The 18,660-nt window shown below is 58.0% G+C and overlaps 3 protein-coding genes across 7 annotated transcripts in view; 1 reads left to right on the top strand and 2 right to left on the bottom strand.

The window, feature by feature from the left end:
- Window positions 1–1,786: 1,786 nt before the first annotated feature.
- KCNAB3 (potassium voltage-gated channel subfamily A regulatory beta subunit 3) lies at window positions 1,787–9,386 on the bottom strand. 2 transcript variants are annotated; one of them, XM_039231539.1, is made up of 14 exons: window positions 8,090–9,386; window positions 6,733–6,776; window positions 6,618–6,655; window positions 6,304–6,383; window positions 5,010–5,054; window positions 4,882–4,926; window positions 4,647–4,690; window positions 4,378–4,464; window positions 4,018–4,103; window positions 3,744–3,864; window positions 3,568–3,659; window positions 3,353–3,473; window positions 3,094–3,182; window positions 1,787–2,841 (listed from the first exon to the last, which is right to left on the bottom strand). In XM_039231539.1, the coding sequence occupies exons 1-14, from the start codon at window positions 8,329–8,331 to the stop codon at window positions 2,764–2,766; spliced, it is 1,212 nt and encodes a 403-aa protein (XP_039087470.1). In that variant the 5' UTR covers window positions 8,332–9,386; the 3' UTR covers window positions 1,787–2,763. The 2 variants fall into 2 exon arrangements, with proteins under 2 accessions (XP_039087470.1, XP_039087469.1); XM_039231538.1 differs by having other exon boundaries at window positions 2,754–2,841; window positions 3,094–3,473.
- Window positions 9,387–10,122: 736 nt separating this feature from the next.
- On the bottom strand, window positions 10,123–11,777 carry TRAPPC1 (trafficking protein particle complex 1). Its single transcript, XM_039231540.1, has 5 exons — window positions 11,719–11,777; window positions 11,510–11,608; window positions 11,297–11,367; window positions 10,799–10,937; window positions 10,123–10,501 (listed from the first exon to the last, which is right to left on the bottom strand). Exons 2-5 carry the CDS (start codon window positions 11,606–11,608, stop codon window positions 10,373–10,375), a joined length of 438 nt encoding a protein of 145 aa, XP_039087471.1. The 5' UTR covers window positions 11,719–11,777; the 3' UTR covers window positions 10,123–10,372.
- Window positions 11,778–11,921: 144 nt separating this feature from the next.
- The window catches only part of CNTROB (centrobin, centriole duplication and spindle assembly protein), a 24,129-nt gene continuing 17,390 nt past the window's right edge, over window positions 11,922–18,660 (top strand). For all 4 annotated transcript variants that reach the window (XM_039231510.1, XM_039231511.1, XM_039231512.1 and 1 more), the window contains exons 1-8: window positions 11,922–13,094; window positions 13,833–13,917; window positions 14,142–14,223; window positions 14,681–14,837; window positions 15,991–16,107; window positions 16,322–16,438; window positions 16,959–17,057; window positions 18,158–18,394. In XM_039231510.1, the coding sequence (XP_039087441.1) occupies window positions 12,822–13,094; window positions 13,833–13,917; window positions 14,142–14,223; window positions 14,681–14,837; window positions 15,991–16,107; window positions 16,322–16,438; window positions 16,959–17,057; window positions 18,158–18,394 (1,167 nt within the window). In that variant the 5' untranslated portion in view covers window positions 11,922–12,821. The remainder of the gene's footprint in view (window positions 13,095–13,832; window positions 13,918–14,141; window positions 14,224–14,680; window positions 14,838–15,990; window positions 16,108–16,321; window positions 16,439–16,958; window positions 17,058–18,157; window positions 18,395–18,660) is intronic.

Raw genomic sequence — 18,660 nt, 5'->3', positions numbered from 1 at the left:
GCCAGATGTACCAGTGAGGCCGTCTATTTTCCCACTCGGCCGACCCTCCAGCCGCCTCCAGCCACGTGAGCGAGTCCAGGTTCCAGGTGAAAACAGCAATGGAAACAGCCAAGCCACAGAGTAAGGGGGGGTGGGATCAAAGTTTTAAAAAGTTGTTTCAAGCCACTAAATCTTGGGGGTGAATTGGGTGTGTCCATGGATAACTGATATAGAGGGTTTCCTATTGCCCTTAGGATGAAAAGAATATTCCAGAGTGCCCTCTACGGTCCTGTATGCCCTGAACCTACCCGTGTCTCTCAGTTGGCTTCCATTCTCTCTTTAGACCCTCTAGCTTTGACCTTTGGCACACACGTTCCTTTCTGCCACGAAGCTTCTGGGTGCGCTATTCCCGTAACCCGCTTTCCTCTGTTACCCCCCACTCATCCTCCAGCGCCAAGCCTCACCTTGTCAAATACTGCTGTGGACTCAGGTGACACCAAGTGCTTGCCTTTGAACTTTGGACAACAGAAATTTGTGTCTTTTGGGGGGCGACTTGTTCGCCGTTCCCATCTGTAAAGTCCCTGCAGGCTGTTCTGGGTGTGATTTTGTTTACCACTGTATCCCTGTGCCAGACCATAGTGGGACTCAATAAATAAATACTTGTTAAATTAGTGAATGAGGTGCGTGATAAATACCGTAAATGAGGTGTGACTATAAAGGAGGATTTCTTACAAGCCCTTTACAAACAGGAGGCAATTCCTAAGAGCCCTTTTTTTTTTTTTTTTTTTAGCATTTTGAGCAAGGGTCTGGGGAGACGTTATTAAAATAAACGGATAATCCTCCGAGGTAACCATTTAAAGAGAATACTATTTTGAATTTAGAAATTCTTGCATGTTTGTGACAGAATGAATAATCATAGTTTAGTCATGCGATTTACGTCCCGGTTTCCGCCAGTCTCCCAAAGCGAGTGGGAGATGTCAGGAGGGATGTACGTGTTCATTAGTGGATCCGGTCGGCTGCTAGCCAGCAAATGGGAGGCTGCTGACTTTTCTCTTTTTGGAAATTGGTTTTACTCTGCTCCCTCCGCTCCAGGATTGAGGAAGGGCGAGGACGCACAGAAAGGAGGTGGTGAGGTTGTATTTTAAGGAAGGCAGAGCTCATCCTCCCCCGTCTTGTGATCTGTGGAACTTTCCACCCACTTCGTGTCCCCGGGGGAATCGGACTCCCCCCCGGGGAAGATGGGGGGGGTATCTGACATAATCCCATTCGAGTCTCTGCTTTCCTGCCACCCTCACGCCTGACCTTTCACTGGTCTTCTTTTTTCCTCCATGAAAACTCCTTTCCCTCCCTTTCTCTGCATCATCTCAACCGCAGACCGGTTTTCATCGTACCTCTCCTCCACCAAATCCCAAAGCCTCCACCTCAGAAGAGCCCCTCCCGTTCAGCCCTGAGAAAACCACCCAGAGAGCTCCTTGGCACGTGTGTGGGGGGATCAGGAAAAGGGAAGTGAAACATACGAGAAGTGTGGCTAACGTTAGCTTTAAACAACTCTAAGGCATGGGTGTCAGAGGGAGCGGCAAGGCGACGATGAAGCCAGATGGCTGGGTCCTAAGGCATGCAGTGACTGAAGGAAGGGTGGGGCCTGGGGTGTCTGGGCCCGGGTCCCTGGCGAGGGCAGTGACTACCAACATGATGTCAACCCAGGTCGTTGGAGAGAAGGCTAGGACTGGAGCTCTCTAATGGCAGGGAGCTAGGCGAAGGCCTGATGTCTGAGACTGAGACCCCCGTGCAATATCAGACACCGTGATTGAGGATCAAGCCGAGTTTATTTACAAGTTCCCTGGGAAGTCTTTACAGACGAGGACCCATCATTATTGCTGTAAGATTATTGCCAGAAGGAAGACTGTAGTCTTCCATTGCCAGGTAGGAAGTCCTGCTCAAGGCTCAAAAGTCTATCCCCGGACATTTTTATGTTGGCCCCATGTGTCCTCCGTGACCAGAAGGCTGTCACTAGGTCCCCCCTTCAAAGCACAGCCCAACTTTTCCGAGAGGCCACCCTAACCACTTTCGCCAGCACATGCTATGTATACATCTGCCATCGAATTTCCCTTGACCCGCGGCAGAGCGGTGTCACAGTGCGGTATTTCCCACCAGACCCCCCTCTCGGCAAGAATGAAGTATTGACACCAGTGCTAATTTTGAGCCTCCCCCGCCCCCTCCCCCTTCGGCTGCGAGGCAGGGTCCTCAAAGATGATCATTTCCCTCCCGCCAGGACCAGCCTGGCTGCCTTTGTACCGGATACGGTCACAGCCCCATGTCCTTTGTCCCAGATGACATCACAAGTCCCTTCTTATTAGGCTATTACCCCTTGATGACATGCCAAGGGCCACGGTTGAGGTAATCTGCCTGTCTCCCGTATCTGCCCTGTTTTTGTGTCTCTCCCGCCCCCGGGCCTCGGCGGCGATTAGGGGAAGAGAGAAGGGAGCGAGACCAGGTGGCCGAGAGGGGACAGCCCGGCGGCTCATGCCCAGGGTTAGCAGGAAGGCCTGGAAGGACGCAGCTGGCGGCGGCGCACTACTTGCCCTGGCGAGCCCCGCCGCGGGAGGATATCGCTTTGTTCATGCGCAGCGCTACTCGAAGCCGGGACTCGTTGGTGGGCGGGGCCTCCCGGCTCCAGCCGCGGCGTGGAGGGATCCGGGGGCGGGGGGAGGGGGGACGGCTGCGGGGCAGCGCTTCTCGGCGGGTGCGGCGGCCCCGCTGTGGGTGCCTGCGCCCCGGGACGGACTATTTCTTGGAATGCGGTTTGTTCCCCAGAAGCCCGTCTATCTCCATCACCGTCTGCGGCGTCAGCTGGCTCAGCACCTGCAGGAGAAGCCAGTGGTGGAGAGGACGCTGAAGAAGGGCGTGAGGTTGCAGGGCCCGGGGAGCAGCTCGGCGGGGAGGAGAGTCTCAGCCGCGCCCCTGCCTCGCCCTCTGTCGCTCTGGGGGCCTCTCCTCTGCAAAGTGGGGACTTTGTAGTGGTTGACCTCCCAGGCCCATCACGGGTTGCACGGCGAGGCCCTGACTGTTGGGAGAAGGGGACAGAGATGGGCTGTGCCTGAGTCCCCGGCTCACCTGTAGGGCCCCCAGGTGTTCAATCAGCTGCTCTGCACTTGACACCCCCAGCAAGACGGAGCTGACACCCTCGCTGCGGAGACACCACGCTGGGGCCGGAGGAGATAAGAGAGAGAACTGATGGGCAACAGTGGGCATGCAGACCTCAGAAGTGTCTCCGGGGAAGCGGGGCCTCCGTGGGGACAAACCGGTCTTGGGTTTGGGGGTTTTCCCCGCAGGCGATGAGGCCCGGCAGGGTCCAGGGCAGCCAGCGTCTCACCGATAGCAAGCTGTGCCACCGTGCAGCCCAGCTGGTGCGCCACGGGAAGGAGGTCCATGACTTTGGCTTGTGGCTTCTTGCCATCCTCACTCTGCGCTCTGTCCTTGAGCCACTGGTAGCTCTGGAGGCCAACAAGAATGGGCAGAGGCCACTCCCCCACCGCCCAGAGCCCCCCAGATAGCCCGGTCCTGCGGCCCTGAGCCCCCAGGTCTCACCTTGATGGCTCTGCAGGTATCTGGGACTCGCCCATCATACTTGCTCATGATAAGGCCACAGGCCAGGGGTGACCAGGTGACCGAGCCAACACCTACGAGGGAGAGGACTGGATGTGGGGGAAGGGATCTAGGTGACAGTCAGGCCGAGGGACAGGCAGGGATAGGGGGCTGCGAACCAATCTTGTGGTAGAGCTCCGGCAGCTGCGTCTCCACCTTCTCTCTCTGAAACAGACGGTGCTCTGCCTGTTCGCACACGGGCGGAATCAGATTGAACTGTCTGGCCATGGAGTAGGCCTCCTGGGGTGGGGTGGGGAAGAGACGGCGGTCAGAGCACTCTTTCCCATGGCCTTCCACTCCCCCTCCTTCCGTGGAGTGGGGTTCGGAGCGGCTGTGGGAAAGGGGGGAACCGGTTGTGGGAGGAGGAGGGGGGAAGCGGGGTGGGAGGCTCACCATGATTTCTGCAGCTCCCCATCGGGATGTCCCCCAGTACAGGGCGAGGCCCTGGTTAATGACATAGGTCATGGCTCGCACGATCTCTAGGCGCGCGGGAGAGAGGGAATCTCACTGTCAGACCCCTGGCATCCAGGGCTCCGGATGTGTAGCCCGCTGCCTGCCCCCACCGAGACCCCAGGCATCCCTGTGTAATCAGACAGGTTGTACCTGCACTTCACCTCCCTCCCCATCCAAGACCTGGGGGCCGAGCCTCCACTGTGGAGGTTGGGAGGCCTCCTGAGCAGGGGCTGGCTTCCTGCTGAGAGTCTGAGGCAGTGCTCTTTTAGGGGATCGTCAGGGTCGGGGTGCCGGTTTTACCCTCCATGGGACTATTGGGGTCTGAGCGATTGGCGAAGACGATGTCCACGTATCCCAGCTGGAGGCGCTCCAGGGACCCTTGCAAGCCTGGGGCAGGGGTGGGGAGAGGAAGTCAAGCACTGCAGCCTCGGTTTCCCCGAAGGATTTAGACATTCCCCCCTTGCCACGGCCACCTAACTCCCCGCTCCCCTATCCAAAGCCTCCAAGGATGTCCCCAACGCCGCTGGCTCTGTTCCCAGCCACGGCAGCTTCCCAGCCCTAGCTCTCACCCTCAATGATGTGTTTGCGGCTCAGGCCTCGCTCAGTCTCTGCCCTGCAGGAAAAGGTAAGTCAAAGATGAGGTGTGACCAAGGTAGGGGGCTGGGGCTGGCCTGGCACCATGAGAAACTGGGATTGCGTGGGTCCTCACGGGCAGGGCGCACATCTGGGGTAGCAGCCGTACCCACACCTCTGCCATGCACATTCTCCGTAGATCTCCCCAAATAGAGCGTGGCAGCCACTTACTGTCCTCCCCAAAAAATCTTGGTGGTGACGACATAGCTTGACCTCCTGGAACATGGGAAAAAGAGACAAGCAAGAGAAGGGGCGCTGGATGATCATTTCCCCAGCAGCCCCTCGAAACCCAGTCTCACCTCCATCCTTTGCTCTTGAGGATGTTGCCTAGGGTCCTTTCAGCCCTAGAAGAAAGACAATGCAGAGGCACTGACCCCTCCGATGTGGGTCAGTTCCTTCCCCTCCTCCCCACCTTTCCCTTCAATGGATGTCCTCCCTCATAAAGTGGACCCTAAGCCAGGAGCCCATTAGAGCGTCAGACCATCCTGGACAAAATTAGAAGGGCTCCCAGAAGGAGGGGTGTAGTCCCTTAGTTTTCATTCCTACAACAAATAATCAGTTGTACATCAACTGTGTACCAAGCTCTGTTCCAGATGCCAAAGGGATAGAATAAGATGATGAGAGAGGAACAGAGTAGTAAAGTTGGGGGAGGGGGGGAGGAACACTGCGTTATGTGGTCTGGTTCGAACCATCTGGGTTGCCCTCTCCCTTCGTTGAGCCTCTGCAAAATCCCACACGCCGTCCAAAGCTTAGCTTGGATTCCGTTTCATTTTAATTGAAAATGTTCTCCAATCGCCATAGTCTGCAGTCAGCCCCGCTTGTCACTTTCCATAACTTTTATTGGCTCAATTCTTTGGCACTTAATTAGCAACTAATGAACACGTGACAAGTCTTAAATGGACTTGGTGGACTGTTACTGAGGTTTTCCCGTTATTTAACCTTCCGTATCTCTCTCTTTGGGGTTTGTTTAACCATTTCGACTATGAGCCTTAAGAGGGCATGTCGTCATCCCGCAAACAGTGCCTGCTCTGTGCCAGACAATCCCATGGAAGGTTGAGCCTCTCAGGCAGCAAGTATGGGGACATAAACCAGTACCTGACAGGCCGTGCATCAGAGGGCAGGATAAAGGGCTTTAGGACCTGAGGTGAGTGGTGACCAATTTGGGGAGCTGGGCAAAGGCTTCTCGGAGGAGCTGATGTTTGGGCCAAGTCTTGAGGATGAGCAGAAGAGTTTTCCAGATGGAGAAGAGGCGGGGCAAGGTCATCCTAGGTCATAGCTACTCCCAGTGTGGAGCCATAGGCATGTGATGTGTGGCATGGCGTGTTTGAAAATTCAGCTTTGCAATCCTCACATCGTTGCACATAACCGATGCCCAGGGTATATTTGTTGGTTTTATTTCATTTTGACTGCACAGGACACCCTCTGCCCTCTAAACTGTTGTTGGGACTACAATTCCCATAGTGCTTTGGGGGCCCGTGGGCTGAAAGGTTGGAAGTTCGGTTTACAGAATTCCCAGGGTCCCCCAGAGGGAAAACAAGAAGCCCCGAGGTTCTCTTAGCCTTCCAACTTGGCTTTTTTCACCCCCGTCCTTACTTTCCCGCTGCGTACACTTCAGCCGTGTCAAACAGGTTTACACCATGCTCATAGGCTACTGTCAGCACGTCCTCTGCTGTCTAGGGAGGTGAGAGAGAGAGATGAAGACCACCCACTGGCCCTGGGGTACCCCCCTCGCTGCACCCCGCCCATGGCACCTCGGCCCGGGCCTCCCGTTCTCCCCCACCCCCAGCCTCCAGCCTCAGGTCCGCCATTTTCCGTGTGTGTTGGCCAAACCCCTCTCCAAACCCACATCCCTTTTTTCTGGGTCCCTCACAGCCCCTCACCCCGCTTCCAGGTCCCATCACTTATACCTCATCCGAGATTTGAGAACCAAACGTGACCCAGGTGCCTGCAAGAGAGAAGTCAGGTGGGAGGCACGCCACAAATGCCCCCTCCCCCTTCGTTCCTCCTCTTTCTCGAACTCACCTAGGCCAAGACAGGATACCCGAAGACCAGACTTCCCCAGGTTCCTGCAGGGTACAGAAGCGGCAGGAAGGGGTGGAGCCTCCATTAAGGGCAGAGCTTATCCACCCCCAGCTCCTCTCCTTCCAGAATGGGAAGCCCTCAGGGTATCATCTGAGTCCAAAGGAACTAGACCCAGTGGGCGTATGGCATTGGGCAGTGCTACCATAGCTGCACAAATAAATGACTCTGGAGCCAACGTCCAGCGCCCCTGTCCCTCCTAGCACATGGAAGGTGTACTGCCTGGTTTGTGTTTCTTCTGCTGGGGTCTTGTGTTCCAGTCACCTCTGGCATGTGTGGAGTTCAGGGCTGGGAGGAATGTGACGGGCTGATGGCGATGAGCTGGTGAAATCACACCCTTGGATAGAGGGGGCTGTGCTACAGGGCAGATGCAGAGGTGGAAGGGGGCAAACCAGGTCAGGTTTAGGCACTCAGGCAGGCAAGGGTCCCCGGATGGGCTAGGCGGATGGGCCCCCAAAACACAGGTGGGACACCTGAGTGGGGACTCTCACAGGAAAGTCCAGTTCTATCTCTTCCCCCCTCCTCTGCTGTTGCCTTGTGGAGTCTGTCTCTGAACCAGAGAGCCCCCTCCTCCCAAGGCCTCCTCCGGTGGGTAGGTGGGTGGCTCAGCTTCTCAGAGCCGACACAGGAGGAGATCAGACAGTCAAGAGACAAAGTCAGGTCAGATCAGTGACCTCTGCTCACTCCCAGGCAGAAGCCCCTCCCTTCCCCCACCCCCCCATGCAACTTCTGAGAGCCCAGTGGTTCTCGAGAAAGTCAGTTATGATTCAGTCCACCTTCCCCACCAGGCCCCTGTCCCTCAGCATGGGGTTGAGAGGGGAGCTCCCTGCTTCCAAGAGCCCCCCTCCCCTCCCCACCAAGAAAAGCGGCAGGAGACCCGGCCCTTGGGGCAGGTGGGGGCAGTATCTGGGTCAAGCAGCTTGAGCAGGCCAGAGTGAGAAGCCGCTTCCTTCCCCCTCTTCCCAGGACACCCCCCCCCAAGGACACTCCATCCCAGAGGGGGCCCAGCCTGGAGATCCGTGCGTCCCTGGCCTTCCTGGGGGTAAGGAGAGAAGCGCAGGGGCATCCCTGGGCTCTGCCGGGATGGGTCAGCCTCGGTAAAGTTGATTTTCTCCTACTCGGGGGATCCACGAAGACAAAGAGAGGGACGGAGTAAGGGAGCGCCCCGGTGATGGGAAGAAGAGATGGAGCGATCTGGGACCTTCTTAGCGAAGATTGAGGGGTCCCGGTGGCATCCCAGGAAGCCTCAGGGGTCAGGAAAGGGGAGCAGATGGGGTGGGCTGCTCGGCCACCCCCATACCTGTATTTCATGCCAGTGCCTCGGCCGGTGCTCTCTCGGAGGGCCCCCGCAGGCGCTGGGGGTCGGGGGACCAGTGCGGCCCGGGCCTTAGGGCCCGACCCTCCTCCCCCCGGAGGATTCCCATGCCCCCCGCCGACCGGCCCGCCATTACCGCCCCCGGGGCCCGGCCGGGGTCCACACAGACGGTCCTCACTGCTCCGGCTGCGAAGGTTCTGCTCGGTACAAGCGATAGACACCTGCATGCCTGCTGGCCGGGGCGGGGGAGGGGGCTCCAAGGGGGCGGGAGGAGGAGGGAACAGGGAAGCCCGCGCGCAGACGGCGGGGGGTGTAGTGGCGCGAGCCCCGGGAGAGCGGGAAGGCGGAGGAGGCTGCGGCGGGAGCCGCCAGGCAGACTGGGGCCCGCGGGGGCGCGCTGCTGGAGGTCGCGGGGTTTGCGGCGGAAGGGGAGAGACGCGGGGGGCCGCACGCGTGCAGATATTCAGATACCGGGGCCCTGACGCGGGGAGGAGGAGGGGGAGATGGGAGAGGGTAAAGGTCAAGGGTGGTCCTCGGAAGATGGGGACCTAGGGAAGAGAGATGCCACCTCAGCCCAAACCGCAGCGGGACCGCTTGGCTCCCAGCAGCGTCCGCAGCGGGCCCAGATCATCAGCATGCAGGCACCGCCCCCTCATCTGCATAAGGCCGCCCGCCTCCCAGCCAAGCCCCCCGCTCATCTGCATAAGCCCCGCCTTCGGAGGCTCTGCCGCTTGAATATCCTGTGTGCTTAGCGAAGCCGGGAGAGTGGAATCCCAGCGGATGGCTATCGTAGCCCGTGGGACCCGCAGCAGGGTCGGCCTTCCTCCAGCGCAATGGGTTTCAGTCGGGGGCGATCTTACCCCTAGGGGTCGTATGGCAAGGTCTGGCGACAGTTTTGACTGTCACGCCTGGGGGTGGGGATGTGCTATCAGCAGCTGGTGAGTGGCGGCCAGGACAAAACACAGGACAGCCCCCAGCAAGGGCTTCTCCAGTCCAAAATGTCAATGCAGACGGTCCCTACCTCTGGTTTGACTTGCAATTTTTTAAATTTTATGACGGTACAAAAGCAATAGGCCTTCAGTAGAAATCATACCCTGAATTTTGATCGTTCTGGGCTCGCAATATACGGCTATATCTTTTGATGCCTCTCTTCTGATGCTGGGTAGTGGCAGGGAGCCCCAGCTCCCAGTCAGCCACTGGATCACCAGGGGACACCACTGATACACTTCCATCGTACTGGATTTTGCTTTCAGTATAGTATTCAATAAATCACATGAGGGGCGCCTGGGTGGCTCGGTCTGTCGAGAGACAATCCAAGTCTTGATTTCGGCTCGGGTCATGGTCCCAGGGTCGTGAGATTGAGCTCCATGCCAGGCTCCACGCTCAGCATAGCCTGCTTAAGATTCTCTCTCTCTCCCTCTGCCCCCTCCCCCCCCACTCTCTCTGTAAAATAAATAAATGAATAAATCACATGACCTATTCAACACTTTATTATAAAATAGGCTTTGCGTTAGATAATTTGGCCCAACCATAGACGAATGTAAGTGTTCTCAGCACATTTGAGGGAGGCTAGGCTAAGCTATGACGGTTAGTCGGTGTGTTAAATGCATGTTCGACTCACGATATTTTAAACTTACGACGGGTTTAGCTGGACATAACCCGGGTCTTAATTCGAGTAAGATCTGTCACTGTTTTTTTTTTTTAATTTATTTTTGAGAGAGAGAACGTGAGCAGGGGAGGGCCAGAGCGACAGGGAGACACAGAATCCGAAGACGGGCTCCCGGCTCTGAGCTAGCTGTCAGCACAGAGCCCTATGCGGGGCTCGAATCCATGAACCGTGAGATCATGACCTGAGCCGAAGCCGGATGCTCAACCGACTGAGCCACCCAGGCGCCCCAGATCTGTCACTATTGAGAAACCCATGGACAAAGCCTCTTTACAGGCTCAGGGGATGAAGGCTGATGCCCTCACGAGTGGGGCAGGACCCCAATTCACCACTCACACTGACACGCTGAGGCTGCCAAGTGTTACCAAAAGTTTATTCTGTGCTTTTGCAGCATCAGGTAGGAGATAAAAGTGGAGAGCGCCTGGTTTGGAGGAAGCCTCTGGGCTTCCTTCCCATGACGGCTCTAGGCCGTTGCCCTGGGAAGGCTGCTGGGGAACTTGAGGGCGTAGAGAGGCATGCAGTAGGAGCCCTCACGTGACACAGGTTAGGAGGGGCCCCAGGCAGACAGGGATTCTCCTGGGGGGTGAGGTAGGGTGCTTTCTTCAGCCAGCCCGGGCAGAGAAGAAAGGCAGAGAGCGCACGTAGGAGTCCAGTCGGGAGCGGAAGAGCTCACTTTGCACCGTCTGGCCCAGTGGGCACAGAGGATTTTTCACCACCAGCTCCACATACAGCTGTGGAGGGAAGGGGGTTAGAGCCAGGCTCTGGCCACTTCTCCTTTTCAACCCCAAACCTAGTGTGACCTCCGGGGTGTGTGAATGCACAAGGATTCAGGGCTGGAAGTCAAGTCCTCCCTGAGGACAAAGTGGTGGTGTTTAAGGACCTACAGAGTCCCCGGGAAACTCTTGGCTTCCAGAAAGCTGCGATACAGTAAGATTAGGGCAGGGAAGTGAAGGAGTCTTGAGGCTCTACGTGGCTGTGGTTGTTGAGGAGCTTTAGGGGAAGGAAGGGTCCCAGGGGCTGGCACTGACCGCACTGTAGATGTGATGCAGCACATCTCGGATGGGTCCGACGCCCAGGTCTGTATTCATGACAACCTTGATCCCAGTGGGCGTCTCGTAATAATGGAGTTTGTAACGGCTAGTTTGGAAGGCCAGGAAGCCATCCTTCCTGCAGAGATGAGGAGGATGGTAAGGAATGGGAGCATAATCTCTCCCAAAGAGATACTTCTGATCTCCCCTAAGTCGACTCCCTTAAACACCTCATTTGTAGGAGACTGATTTAGTAAAGCCACCTCCCATCTTCACCCCTCAATTTGGCCCCTGCACCCAACCTCAGTACCTTCAGATTTTCCCCAGCCCCGCTCTAGCCAGCCCCAGCACTCTCGCTCCAGACAGCCCTCTCCCTCTCTCTCTGTCTCCTTCCCCTCTCTTAGGGTCCAATGTCTCTTCCACTCCGCAAAGTCTCCCGCACCCCCAAATTCCCAAGACTTCCCTCCTTCCCTCAACATCCCTTTTGACTCAGCGTACATGTCTAGCGGGGACATCTTGCTGACAAAGGAGCGGATAGAGAAGAGCATGCCATACATCAGCTTGTACTCCTAGGGGAGAGGGACAGAGTTAGCTCTCGGTTGACGGCATAGGGGTGGGAAGCAGCTGGAGTTTGGAGAAGCATGGGTGAGCTGGGACTCTGTGCGTTTGGAGATGCGAGGTCACCCGGATTGCGCGGGGCCCTCACGTCACCTCCTCTTTGGGGATCCCCGCTTGCTTCTTGCGGTGCCACTCGCTGTAGTGCAGACACACTCCATTCCGGTCAAACAGGTACAGGTTGTGAACAGTCATCTGCAGGGCAGAGAACGTAAGCCTCGCTCCGAGACCGCCCGCAGCCCGGGCGCTCCAGTTTTCGGCCCCGGACTCCCCCAACCAGGCGGGAACCCCTCCCCCGGACTCACCGGAACTGCTCCCAGGGCCCGTCACCAGACACTTCCGGTTTCTGCGGAGCCCCGCCCCGCCCGCTCCTCAAACTGCAGTTGGCGGGGCACTAACTCCGCCCCATACCTCCCCCAGCCAATCCGTGCCGCGGGCGCCGCGCACGCGCATCTTGGGCTCCCGGCCTCCAGAAGCCGAGCGAGCTGCGGCGAGGGAGAGCGCTGGGCTGGTGACGTCATCAAGCCGTGCGAGGCGGGGCTGCGGACGGTGGGCGGGAGGCTGCCAACGGTTTTGAGTGTAGGGAGCGCCGTGAGGGTGTGTTGGAGGCGTCCTTGGGCTCCGGGACCGGGGCTCAGGGCAGGGGGACAATCCCTTGTCCACACCTTGGCAAACTGAGGGCGGCTGAGGTCCGGCGGTGTGGCGAGGAGTCGCAAGGGGTGGTCGGCCTAGAGGATCGCGGGCTAGGCTCGAGGGCGGTGTACTTTTTAGAGGTCTGAGGGGGTGACGAGTGTTAATGAAGTTTGTCTCGGGACAGTGAGGACGGAGGGATTCTAGGGGACCTTGCTATGGCTTTCTCGCCAGGAGGGGTCGGAGGGGATGTACAAGCGGGTTGGCCGTGGATGGAAAAAGTGCATGGCGGAGGGGTGTGAGCAGGTGGGGAGCGTGAGGTTCCTGCCTCTCTGAGACGGGCCAGGGGAGGGGCACATAAGGAGGCTGCAGGGATATTAGGCCCCTACTGGGTTTAGGTGCATTTCGGTTTGCACGTTCTGAGTTCAGTTGGCCAGTGATGGCCTGTGCCAGAAGTTGATCTGCAGCTTTCAGCCTTCCCGGGAACTGCAGGGGTGCTGTCGCCCCTCCGTCTTCTCTGCACACCCCCTCCTTGCTGCACCCTCCTTTCCCACCGTTCCCAGGTGCTGTGGAAGGAAATGCTCTTGCCCTCTCCCATGGCCTCTGGAACCTGTAACCAGAAAGCCTCCCTACCGCCACTCACCAAGGATCCTTGGCTTGGAGTCTTCCTCCTTTCTCCCACATCTTCTCCTTCCGTGCACTTTCCCCCCTGCGCTGCCCCCCAGCAGGACCAGGAAGTCCCAGCTCTGCTGTCCTCAGTTGTCTCCTCCTCGTACCCATGGCGACATCAGCTACGGTCCCCAGTTCACCCCTCCGGGCTGAGGATCTCCTGAGTGACTCCTCAGAAGCCCCTGGGCTGAACCAGGTGTCCTCTGAGGTGACCTCCCAGCTCTATGCCTCTTTGCACCTCAGTCGCCAGGCCGAGGCCACAGCCCGAGCCCAGCTGTACCTGCCCCCGTCCTCCCCACCCCCTCATGAGATGTTAGATGGCTTGGCCCAAGAGCTGAGTCGCAGCTTGTCAGCTGGATTGGAGAACAACTTGAAGAAAAAGGTGAGCGAGGTGTGGCTTGGAGACCTCTAGGGTCTTGGAATTGGAGGTGGTTAAAAAAAAAAAAAAAGCTTTGCTGAGATTTGAACTCCCTACTGTTGGATTTCAAATTCCTTTAAACTACAGAGTCCTTCACGCTTGTTCCTGGGAGCAAATGCTGATGAGGCAGAAAGTGGCCCAGGGACACCATAGTTTGGGAAGTTGTGAAACGTCACTAACTTAACTGTTTTTTGGTCAGAGGCACCCTGTGCTGTGCTTTGATTGGCAGCTGGGCCCTAAGAGCGAGGATAAGGACAGCAAAATAGGCTGAGCTCCTCCCAGCTCAAAGCTGTTTTGATTGTATGGTTTAAAATTTGGCATCTAAGTTATTAAAACACAGCCTAATCAATGACACATGTTGCAGAGAGGATCATTATGAGCTTTGGCTAGAAATAAGCGTCGCAAACAATTTGCAGACCGGTTGGGTCTCCCAGAGTTGCAGAAACTGGTAGCCACGGACCATACAGTCTTCAGAGAAGATATTTGCTCTCTACTTGGCAAGGATCCTCGCCAGTCTGGTCTCAATGTGCCCAGTCCATTCATTTCCACTACTCGGCTGGCTTCTGTAGACATTTGAATTGAGTCAGCTCTGCTTTTCTTGGCTTTTCCAGGTGCCAGAGTAAAAATTCTTGGGTGTTCGGCAGGAGGAAGAACATAAGTTATTCAGCACGTATCTGGTTTTCATGTTGCCTTTTTTCCTAGGATGGTTCGAAGCATATCTTTGAGATGGAAAGTGTCCGGGGTCAACTCCAGAGCTTGCTCCAGACCTCACGCGATACGGCCTATCGTGAGTAAACCCCTGAGCGTAAAGAGGAGCCCAAAGGCGAGGGGTGGGAGAAGGTGGAGGAAGGGAGACTTGAGATGCCGGGAGGAGAGGCTTCAGGTCTTTGGGAGGGGGGCCGGAGGAGTGGGTGAAGTAGAAAGGAGGGCCCTCTCCTCTCCTGCTTCAAGTGGTCCCTGTTCCTAAGTCTTACCTGACCCTGGCTGTGGGGTCCCTCCGGCTGCCCGCAGGGGACCCCCTCACTCCAGGGGCTGGCTCAGAGAGACGCGAAGACGACTCCTTTGACAGTGACAGCACAGCCACCTTGCTGAAGTGAGTTCCCCTCGAGGGTTCTCCTCGCTCCCTTGCTTGGAAAGCCAACTGCTCCGTTCCTGCGTTCTCTCTTTCCTGCCTTTGTACCTCTTAAGGACCTACGATGCCTGTCCCTTACCTTTCAGTTTTCGTCCTTTCTCTCGTCTTCTAAACCCTTTGCTTCAGGAATGTGGGCATCTCCTGCCTAGAGCCTGGCTGCCCACCCACCTCGAGTCCTTTTCCCCCCAGAAGAGGTGGCTTGTTTCTGCTAAGACTGTTGCTGCGGGGAGCACTAGAGAGTGACCCACAGAACCTAAGTGCCGTTGGTTGGTGGCCCGGTCACCATCTAGCTCCGTGACTCTGGGCAAGTCCCTTGCCCTTTCTGAGTTTCCGTCTCCTCGTTTAGAAAATGTTACAATTGCATGAGGGGAGCTCGAAAGCTTGCCCAGCCCTGACTTTCCCTACCCGGTCTGCTTAGCACCCGGCCCCTGCAGGACTTCTCTCCGTCCAGCTCAGCCCCGGCCCTGGAGGAGCTGTTTCCCCGCTACACCAGCCTTCGGCCAGGCCCCCCGGCCAATCCCCCCGATTTCCAGGGCCTGAGGGATGCGCTGGATTCGGAGCATACCCGCCGCAAGGTGAGTCACCCAGGCTTCTTTTATTTTATTTTTTTTTAATTTTTTTTATTTATTTCTAAGAGAGAGAGAGAGAGAGAGAGAGAGAGACAGCGCGAGCAGGGGAGGGTCAGAGAGAGAGGGAGATCCAGAGTCTGAAGCAGGCTCCAGGCTCCGAGCTGGCAGTCAGCACAGAGCCCGACGTGGGGCCCGAACGCACGAACCGCGAGATCATGACCTAAGCGAAAGTCAGACGCTTAACTGACTAAGCCACCCAGGCGCCCCCACCCAGGCTTCTTTTAAAAATCCGCAACGATCAGATAGGCTGGGTGCTGACCGGGGCTGAGGGTGAAGGGCCCGCCAGCCGGGACCCTGCTCAGATGGCCCTTCAGGGAGGTCTTCCTTGACCGTCTGACCTAACATGGCGCATGTTAGGTCCTCCTCCCGGCCTCCATTCGGGTCGCTGTGTTGCTTCCTTCACAGAGGTTATCACAGCCTCGTATATCTCGTTTCCCCCCTCTAAAATCCAAGCTCCCCGAGGGCCGTGCCCTGTCTTGTTCCGCCCCTAAGGTCTAGAATGTGCCCGACACAAAGAAACGTCCCGTAAGTGGGGGGTGAATGAACGAGGCTTGCGGGCTTGTGCGAAGGCTTGACAGCCATTGGTGACGTGGCCAGCTTCCTGTGCGCACGTCGCGCAGCCTACGTGAAGGGGGCAGAGAGGCGCTGGGCAGAGGCAGCGTCAGGGTCACTGGCGGTGGTGTCTCTTCCTCGATCTTAAACCACCTGGGCACGAGTGAAGGGCTTTCTGCTCTCTCTCTGCTGTGTTTCATCCCTGTGCCCGATGAGCTTCCTGAAGGGGGTTACTTCCCACTCTTTGCCGTGGGGGCTGTTGCGCTCTTGCCACAAGGTTCACGGACATTCTTCTCGGGAGATCCAGGAAAGGGGAGAGCCCGGCAGCTAAGCCCCGGTCTCCCGAGATGGTAGAGGAAGGCGTTGGGGGTCTTGGGCCTCCCAAAGTCCCTGCCCCAGGGTTCCTGATTCTTCTCCAAGCCTACTCTGTTCGTGGGACCCAGGCTCCCTGTCTCCAGCCCGTCTTCCCCGAGAGGAGCTGGGAAGTCCAATGCTTTGGTCAGATTAGGGATGGTCACCCCCCCCCACTCGTCACCCTTCTCCCCAGCATTGCGAGCGCCACATCCAGAGCCTCCAGACCCGAGTGCTGGAGCTTCAGCAACAGTTAGCTGTGGCCGTGACCGCCGACCGCAAGAAGGATGTCATGATCGAGCAGTTGGACAAGGTGTCAGAGGGCCAGAATGTGGGCGGTCTCTCCATGGCGGCGGGGGGTGGGGGGGTGGGGGGAATAGCCGGCGTTTAGTGCTCATGCTGGGAGCCAGGCTGGGGTGGGTTTCCTGACTCCGGGAAGAGGTGGCTGTTGGACTTCCCCCCACCTTGAGGGGAGAAAGAAGACAAAACACTGATTTTGAAATGCCCTCCGGCTCTCCCCTCCTGAGACCCTGGCCCGCGTGGTGGAGGGCTGGAACCGGCATGAGGCCGAGCGCGCAGAGGTGCTTCGCGGGCTCCAGGAGGAACGCCAGGCAGCCGAACTCACCAGAAGCAAGCAGCAAGAGGTGGGCCAGCTGGGTTAGACGGCACTAGGCCCGCGGTCACAGATTGGCGGGTAGAAGGGGGGGAAGGGGGTCGAAATCGCTCTGATGCAGGGTTCCCAGCCGACGGAGCCGGGGTTCCAGAAGCCGGCCTGTTCTCCTTTCAGCGTTTTTACCATCAGACTTGCCTCGCCCATGTCTTCCAGGCTTTCCCACACCCTGGGGCCTTCTCTTTGGCCCCCACGTTGTTTAGTTAGGTATTTTTTCTTAAAAACAGTTTTTTAAAGCTTTTCTTTTTTTTGAGAGACAGAGTACAAGTGGGGGGAGGGGCAGAGAGAGGGGAAGACAGAATCCGAAGCAGATTCCAGGCCCTTAGCTGTCAGCACAGAGCCTGACGCCGGGCCTGAACCCACGAACCATGAGCCTGAGTCAGACACCCAACTGAGCCACCCAGGCGCCCCAGGCCTTACAGTATTTCTCATTGATGCTTTGTGAAGTACGAGTCCCTCCGTTCACCTGTCTTGTGTCCCTCGGTCCCTGAAAGACAGTAACCCACCTGGAGCAGAGCCTTTCTGAGGCCATGGAGGCCCTGAGTCGTGAGCAGGAAGGCGCCCGACTGCAGCAACGGGAAAGAGAGACGCTGGTGAGGATGCCGGGCTGGGGTGACCTTGGTGGAGGCTGCTAATAACTTCTCGAAGGCTTCTTGCCTTTGGCGGGTTGTGGGAGCTGCACCGGGGAGTGTTTCCCAAAGTGTGTTCCTTAGAACGCTTGTTCCGCCAACGGGGATCCGCCACCAGGTTGGCTTGAGAGACTTGGCAAATCATGTCCTCATTAGAATCGCCTGGGGGATTACTCTACACGGTGGATTCCTGGGACCCATTGCCAGGGGTTTTGATCCAGTAGGTATGTGGTGGGGCTGGGAGCCTAACCGTCTTCAGCACTTCCCTAGGTGATTTTGGTCAGCCAGGTTTGGGAGCCGTGGCGTCGGGCATGGCGAAGCAGGGCGTGGGACGGGACTTGTCAGGTTTGTCACTGCTGCAGTGACGAGATGATTACCCACGCGAATGAGTAGCCAGGCTGGGAACTCACCGGATGCATGAGGCGTGCTTGCTACGTGCAGGCTGGTACTTCGCATCTTTTAGGGCAGAGAGAGAGGGAGACACAGAATCCCAAGCAGGCTCCGGGCTCTGAGCTGTCAGCACAGAGCCCAGTGCCGGGCTCAAACCCACGAACCGTGGGATCATGACCTGAGTTGAAGTCAGACGCTCAACCGACTGAGCCCCCCGGGCGCCCCTGGTACCTCTCCCCTTAACAGTCCCGGTGAGGGGCGCTGGCTGGCCAGGACGTGACTTTGCGTGCTGGATTTTCTGGCCTCCATGGAACTTGCCTTAACGATGACCGTGTCGGCTGTTGTGGACCCAGTGCTCACTATGAGCCGGACACGGGGCTAATGAGTTACTCCTGTGCGCTTTGCACTTTGATCCTCACACCAGACCCTCGCGTTAGGGCCTCTCAGGCTGAGCCGCGTGCCTCAGAGCGCATAGTAAGCGACAGACTTGAACCCAGATGCACCTAATTCCGGAACAGAAGCTCTTATTTACCATATCCGAGCCCGTGGGCCTGCCACCTGCTGTGTCTTTCGCAGCCGAGATTCTCAGGGCGCTGCTCCCCAGGGTGGGGCCGAGGGCGCAGTCTGGCGGCGGGCGGGCTTGCTAAGGCTCGCGCCGTCCCCGGGGGCCGCAGGAGGAGGAGAGGCAGGCCCTGACCCTGAGCTTGGAGCTGGAACGGCAGCGGGGCCGGGCGCTGCAGGAGGAACGGGACGAGGCCCGCGCCGCGCAGCTCGCCGAGCGCCGGCAGCTGGAGACCCTGAAGGCCGCCCTGGAGGAGGCGCGGCAGGCGCGGGCCGAGCACGAGCGCCAGCTGGAGGCGCGCCACCGGGCGCTGCGGGACGAGGCGCAGGCCCGCCTGGAGGAGGCGGAGGTGAGCGGAGCGCGGAGCGAGACGCGATGTGGGCAGTGGGGCTGGGGGGGTGGGGGGGGGCGGAGAGCTGGGGGCGGGCGGGGCTGGGGGTGGCCCCCACGTGGAAGGTCGAGAGCCAGAGCGCACCGATGAGGAGATAGTGGAACGTGCAGAGGGAGAGAAGCAGCTTGGAGTTTAGGGGGTGGGAGGCTGACCCTGGGGGCGGGTTTAGGGGGTGGGAGGCCGATGCAGGATGGGGGGAGTCGGGGTGGGAGGCTGACACGGGG

Source organism: Hyaena hyaena, unplaced genomic scaffold, assembly GCF_003009895.1.
Source record: "Hyaena hyaena isolate Hyena2069 unplaced genomic scaffold, ASM300989v1 scaffold_58, whole genome shotgun sequence".
Taxonomy (NCBI): Eukaryota; Metazoa; Chordata; class Mammalia; order Carnivora; family Hyaenidae; genus Hyaena; species Hyaena hyaena.
This window is presented reverse-complemented; position numbering and strand designations above follow the sequence as displayed.